This window comes from Myotis myotis, unplaced genomic scaffold (genome assembly GCF_014108235.1).
Source record: "Myotis myotis isolate mMyoMyo1 unplaced genomic scaffold, mMyoMyo1.p scaffold_m19_p_16, whole genome shotgun sequence".
NCBI lineage: Eukaryota > Metazoa > Chordata > Mammalia > Chiroptera > Vespertilionidae > Myotis > Myotis myotis.
In genome coordinates this window covers 36,869,932-36,876,860 of record NW_023416320.1, presented here as the reverse complement: position 1 = coordinate 36,876,860, position 6,929 = coordinate 36,869,932, and the positions used below count along the sequence as shown (strand labels likewise).

Below are 6,929 nucleotides of genomic sequence, written 5' to 3'. Positions count from 1 at the left end.
TGAGCTCGACGTGTCAAAATTTTGAAAAACCCTAACTTAACTCTGGTGCCGTGTCACATATAGAAATTTTTTTATATTTGCAACCATAGTAAAACAAAGACTTATATTTTTGATATTTATTTTATATATTTAAATGCCATTTAACAAAGAAAAATCAACCAAAAAAATGAGTTCGCATGTCACCTCTGACACGTGTGTCATAGGTTCGCCATCACTGTACTATGGTAATCATTTCTTAATATATACATATATCAAATAATTCTGTTGTATACCTAGAACTCATACAATTTTATGTGTCAATTAGATCTCAATAAAAATTAAATTTAAAAAAGAAAAAAAACAAATTGAGGAATCAGGCATGCCATAAACTACTTCCCCCCCCCGCCCCCCACCCCCCCACCCCCGAATCAAGAATAGAGGTGTAGATTAAATATGTTTTTTTTTTTCATTTATTTATTTATTTATTTATTTATTTTAATTAAATCTTTATTGTTCAGATTATTACATTTGTTCCTCTTTTTCCCCCCCATAACTCCCCTCCTCCCAGTTCCCGCCCCACCCTCCGCCCTCACTCCCCACCCACTGTCCTCATCCATAGGTGCAAAATTTTTGTCCAGTCTCTTCCTGCATCTCCCACACCCCTTTCCCCCCCAAGAATAGTCAGTCCATTCCCTTTCTATGTCCCTGATTCTATTATAATCACCAGTTCATTCTGTTCATCAGATTATTTATTCACTTGATTCTTAGATTCACTTGTTGATAGATGCATGTTTGTTGTTCATAATTTGTATCTTTACCTTTTTCTTCCTCTTCCTCTTCTTAAAGGATACCTTTCAGCATTTCATATAATCCTGGTTTGGTGGTGATGAACTCCTTTAGCTTTTCCTTATCTGTGAAGCTCTTTATCTGACCTTCAATTCTGAATGATAGCTTTGCTGGATAAAGTAATCTTGGTTGTAGGTTCTTGGTATTCATCACTTTGAATATTTCTTGCCACTCCCTTCTGGCCTGCAAAGTTTCTGTTGAGAAATCAGCTGACAGTCGTATGGGTATTCCCTTGTAGGTAACTGAGTTTCTTTCTCTTGCTGTTTTTAAGATTCTCTCTTTATCTTTTGCTCTTGGCATTTTAATGATGATGTGTCTTGGTGTGGTCCTCTTTGGATTCCTTTTGTTTGGGGTTCTCCGCGCTTCTTGGACCTGTAAGTCCATTTCTTTCACCAGGTGGGGGAAGTTTTCTGTCATTATTTCTTCAAATAGGTTTTCAATATCTTGGTCTCTCTCATCTTCTGGCACCCCTATAATTCTGATGTTGGTACGCTTGAAGCTGTCCCAGAGGCTCCTTACACTATGCTTGCATTTTTGGATTCTTTTTTCATTTTGCTTTTCCGGTTGGGTGTTTTTTGCTTCCTCGCATTTCAAATCATTGACTTGATTCTTGCGCTCCTCTGGTCTGCTGTCGGGAGTCTGTATAATATTCGTTATTTCAGTCCGTGTATGCTTAATTTCTAGTTGGTTCCCCAATATAAGATCGAGGGTCTTATTAGTTTTCTTGTAGATCTCATTAAGTTTATCGGCGGCTTCTAAACAGTTCTTGAGAGACCTTAAAAGTGTGGTTCTGAACTCTATATCTTCCATTGACAATTTTGTCCTATTTCTTTGTCTCCGCATTTTGTTATGCTTCCTTGGTGCACCCCCTAGTGGTCTTTGTGTGCAGTCTTATAGTTAAATCTTGATTGTTGTAGCTAATTCCAGGGAGGGTTTGACCTCCAGGCCAAGTGGCTATGAGAATCAGCTGTGTCAGCAGTGAGAGAACTTCTGTCCTCTAGGGAGGTGCTAATCTGGCCTTTGCCTGAGGCTATCCGGCAAATGCCTCTGTGCAGGGCTTGGGCGGGGCGGGTCGCACAGGATCAACAGGGTGGGCCGGAGAGAGCAGTTATGGCGGCTCTCAGTCCTGTCCCCAGGGGCTCTGCCTCTCTGAGTCCCAGCACCCGCTGCAAAGCTCAGAGAGAAAGCTGCACTCGCTCTGACCGAAGCCAGACAGTCCTGCTTCTCCCGCTTGAGTCTGGGTCCCTAAAGACTCGCCTGTATCTGGAGCTCAGAGTCTGCGACTCCCTCCCGATTGAAAACGCCAACCGCGCCCTCCGCCACCAGCCCGCTGCGCGCACTCCGCACCTCAGAATTTGACTTTAGCACTGCGCCTCCTCTGAGTGTCCGTATGCGTTTCTCTTTCCTCCTAGTTGTAGGACTTCCACTCAGCCAGCGTTCCTGTGGTTCTGGGTGATGTCCCTTCCGTTTTTTGGTTTCACTTTTGAAGTAGTTGTTCAAAGCAGCAAACTCCGGCGTTAACCTATGCCGCCATCTTGGTTCTCCTAGATTAAATATGTTACAGGGCTTAATCTGGATACCTCTTCAGGGTCTGGGAGTATAGCTGCATTTCAATATTTAAAAAAGGTTACCTTAAAGATATAGTTTGTTCCCTCTCAAACAACCAATTCCTAATTCAATTACAGCAGTGGCGGCTACATATCATATTGTAAGCCCAGAAAATATTCTGGACCCAAACTCAGTTCTTCTGGTGTGTCTGGGACACCTCTGAAGCGAACCTATTTAAGGAGGAAGGGAAGGCGTGGAGAAAAGGCTCCCTTTGCTCCCCCTGCCCCATTTTCCAGAGCAGCTGGATTCTAAGCCCATAGAATGCCCCAGGTAACTCCTAAGGCTACCCTGTTGTTATAGATTGGGAAAGAAGCAACGTACGTGTGATTTAGACTGATTAATGACTTAGAAGGAGCATAAGCAGGCCTGGGAATTTGAAATCTTCAGTCACATCCTTCTTCTCCCAATACTCCTCGCAAGGCAGGTGTCCTGCTCTAGCCAGCCATACTCTCTTATGTCACATTGTGTGACATAAACCACAGGGGTAGCAGAACCCCATGATGTGAGTCCATTTCCTTCTATGAATCCAAAGATTCGGGCTGATGGAGACACACCTGGCCTTTTCTAAAGTCATATTTAACTATGAAAGAGAAAGCAAAAGAAATGTCTCTTGCTAAAATGTTTTCTTATTTCCTATGTGGGTAGCTAACTGGGCCTTTTAAATTCTGTCTAGAAATCATGATCTTTCTATTAGTGGCAATAAAAAAATCTACCGGTTCTTAAAGTTGTTTCTAGTATAACCATGGTAATCGACCATGAATAAACACAGCGTGTTCCAGAGACATGGCTATTTGACTTTCAGCACCGAAGCCCTCTGCTGGCACCTGCCACAACTGATTGAATTTGCTATAGAACAACCGTATGTCTGGGCCGGGGCTGAAATGAGAGGATGCACCAAAGAGCTTGGGAGGATGTAATAGGAGACAGATCGATCCTGTTTGAATCCAGAATAAGTGCCGATCAGTATGCAGGTACAGGAAGTGCCATCAATCCTTGCCCACTGGGCAGGTTGGCTGCTGGAGTCACATTGCCTTTTTCTGGAAAAGTAACGTGGGGCTTGATGGAGATCTCAGGAAGAGGGGACAGTGGCAGGGGATGTTTGCTAAGGGTCACCTGTGGGTATGGTGGTTGTTGGACCAAAGTAGGATCATTAACAAATATGAGGTGCATTGGAAAGTCAAACTGCTATACAATGGTAAGGGAGAGATCATAGAGTCAGATTTAAGAGCATGGACTTTTGGACACATGGGTTCATAGCGTCTACAGATTAGCTGTGCACCTTTACCAAGATACTTAATCTCTTTGCACTTCACTCATCACATCTGTAAAGTGGAAACAATGTCCAGTGAAGTGGCTCTGGTATGGCAGCGACAGCCAGCGTAGTCACCACAATCTGTCAAAGTTCACCAGGGCCCTCCTGCTTGCTACAGCTCCTGCTCGCTTTCAGCTGTCATCCTGTTTGACGTCTGCATGATCTTCCTTACTCACTTCATGCCAGCTCTGGGCTGTTGATTTCTAATCCATGTCCTCAGCCCAAACTTCCTGTGTGTCACATGTCAAATGATTTATGGGGCTGGATACTTGGCTGTCCCAAAGGCATGTCAAAGTCAACCCCTCTGAAGCGAGAGCCATCTTTCTCCCAAGAGCGTGGTTCTCCTCCTGCGTGTTCATTGGACCTCAGCCACCCGGTCACACCGTGTGAAACTCCAGAGACACCCTCCATGGGCCCGATTTCTCATGCACCAGATGACTTCAGTTTCCAGGTCTGGACACATCTACCTTCTCAGTGCATCTTCAGCCAGTTCCCCCTTCTCAACAGCCCAGTAATGAATGCCTCAGCACATTTTGCTCAGAGGTGGCTTCCTAACTTGCCTCCGCTCTTAGTGTGGCCTTGATTCACCCACCACAGCCAGGACCAGCTTTCTTTCTTTTTCTTTTTTTTAAGTTTAAAATGTTTAATGAAAAAGACCAAGAGCAAAGCATTATTTACACGTGGGTAAGAAAAGAAGACAGACCCCAAACCGCATCCGGGACGGGTTGCGAGGCACCACTAGACTTGTTTCCCGTTGCAAGAACTTTGTGTCCTTCCTACATTCTCCCCGTGAGCTGCAGGTGTTGTCACGCCCTGACAATGTGGTCAGAGGGGTCAAGGTTCAATTCCCACGAACCTCCTTAAACAAACTGCTCTGGACAGTCCCGAGGGGACAGAGCTGGCCAGCTCGTGCCCAGCGCAGCAGACGCCTCAGATCAGATGGGCAACGTTCCCGGGCATCTCGTGGATCTGCGTGGAGCAGTACTGCTCCCTGTCCCGCAGGATGCGGATGTCGTCCCTCTTCACGAAGTTGATGGCCCCGCGCTTCCGGCCGTACCGCCCCGACCGCCCGATTCTGTGGATGTGGAGCTCCCGGTTGTTGGGCAGGTCGTAGCTGATGATCAGCGACACCTGAGGGACGTCCAGGCCGCGGGCCCAGACGTGGGTGGAAATGAGCACCTGGCTGGCGCAGGAGCAGAACTGCCTCATGATGGACTCCCGCTCCTTCTGCGGCAGGTCCCCGTGCATCCACGACACCGTGAAGTTGGCTTCTCTCATTTTCTCCATCAGCCAGTTCACCTTCCTCTTGGTGTTACAGAAGATGACGGCTTGTGTGATGGCCAGCGTGTCGTAGAGGTCACACAGCGTGTCCAATTTCCACTCTTCTCTTTCCACCGCCACGAAAAACTGCTTGATGCCTTCCAGCGCCAACTCATCACGCTTCACCAGGATGCGGATGGGGTCCGTCATGAACTTGTTGGTCATCTCCAGGATCTCGTGGGGCAGCGTGGCGCTGATGAGCACCACCTGCGTGGCCAGGGGCAGGTACCTGTAGCCGTCGTAAACCTCCAGGACCTGCTTTCTGGTGAGCAAGTCACAATGCCACTGGCCCTTCAGGGCGGACAGCACACAGCCTCTGAGTCCTTGCTGACCTTTTATACTCTGCCTCTCGAGGCCTCTGCCCCCTCCCTGAAATCTCCGTGGAAAACTTAGCATCCACGGACACACTTACTGTCCGGTGCCCCTGTGCTTTCGCACACGCCTTTCCTGCCTGAAGATGGAGATCTAATAGGCTAATGGGCCTTAGGTTCTCCCGGGCACCTCGTCTAGAATTTACCGCCTTGTTTCAGGCTGCTTACAGCGATAGCCCGCAAGACAGTGCTCTCTTAGTGGAGGGACCCTATTCTGCTCATCTTTGGTCCCAAGAACCTGCTATGGTCCCTGAGACATTGTGAGCGGCCCCGAACAGAAATACTTTCTTTGTTCCGAATGGACTCTCTGCCTCAGCAGCTGACTTTTTGGGAGAACCCCCTGGAGGCTTCAGGGTTCCTGCCCGCCCCCGCCGCGCAGGTGAAAGGCAGCTGGAAGCTCGCCGCCTTGGGCTGGGCCGGGCCGGGCAGCCCCCCGCGCGCCTGCGCCCTCTGCTGCTCCGCTCTCGCTCTCGCTCTCGGAGCGTCTGTGCGCCGGTGTCTGTTCAGAGAGGAACGGAGGCTTGGGTGACAGGCGAGGCGTGGGGAAGAGTTCAGCCTGAGTCACAGCCTTATTCACTGATTTCTCGCGGCTGGACCGAGGCTGCCTCTCCAGGCGGCTCCCACCAGCTCCCGCACCGGCCCCGTGCGCGCCTCCCTCCGCCGCCAGCCCGACCCTACCGCCGGACTCGCGAGTGAGTAGCCGCGGTTCGTGCGCCCCCGCGGCGCGGCGAGCTGCCCGCCCCCCCACTCCGCGGTCCTGTGCCCCTCGCGGGCTTTGTGTGTGTGTGTGAGCGCGCGCGGGGGTGTCCCTGGGATTCCACGCCGGCTCGGGAGCTCCCTGTCCACCCGAGTCTGCGCGGAGGTGTGGGTGCCCCCCCTCCCCCGCTCCTTCCAGGCAGGGGCCCGTATGCCCCCGGTGCGGGAGGGTGTTCGCCGGGATTCCCCGGCTCGGCGCGGGGCCGCCCGTGGGGTTCCCCGGGAAGGCTCCTAGGCCGGGAGGCGGCGGGGAAGTTCGGGCTGCGAGCGGCCGGCAGGCGGGGAATCTGGGAGCGGGTCTGGCCGGCAGAGCCGAGGGAGACGCCGGAGCGGCCGCCCCTGCAGCCCAGCCTCTCCGCCTCTCTCCATTCCCCTTCTGCCTTTCTTTTCTCAGCAGCATCACAAAAGCGCGCTGCGGAAGGAAACCCAATGCAGCGCAGTCCTGTCTCCACTCCCACCTGGTGCTCATCCCCCCCCTCCCCCTCCGGGCTGGGAATGGAACGGAACACACCTGTTTTCGGCTTACCCCGGGGACACACCTGTTTTCAGCTCTCGCTGAATTCAGCCCGGTGCGGGATTGCGCGAGGGGCTCCACCACATACATGCCGTGTGTGTGCGTGTCCGCGCGCGCGCCCCGGGCCCACCCGGGTGGGGTGCGCCGGGTGTCAGTAGCGCACCTCGCCGCCGGCCCCCGCGTGCCAGGGCTGCTCCTGGGGCCCGCGTCTCTTTGTTCGGTT

General features: G+C 51.2%; 2 protein-coding genes across 2 annotated transcripts in view; one reads left to right on the top strand and one right to left on the bottom strand.

Moving 5' to 3' along the window:
• Positions 1–4,675: 4,675 nt before the first annotated feature.
• Positions 4,676–5,610, bottom strand: LOC118670549 (eukaryotic initiation factor 4A-III-like). Its single transcript, XM_036337564.1, has one exon. The coding sequence runs from the start codon at positions 5,459–5,461 to the stop codon at positions 4,676–4,678; it is 786 nt and encodes a 261-aa protein (XP_036193457.1). The 5' UTR covers positions 5,462–5,610.
• A 321-nt stretch (positions 5,611–5,931) lies between these two features.
• The window catches only part of SLCO5A1 (solute carrier organic anion transporter family member 5A1), a 102,648-nt gene continuing 101,650 nt past the window's right edge, over positions 5,932–6,929 (top strand). The window contains exon 1 of the mRNA XM_036338475.1: positions 5,932–6,128. The gene's annotated coding sequence lies outside the window, so the exon portion shown is untranslated. The remainder of the gene's footprint in view (positions 6,129–6,929) is intronic.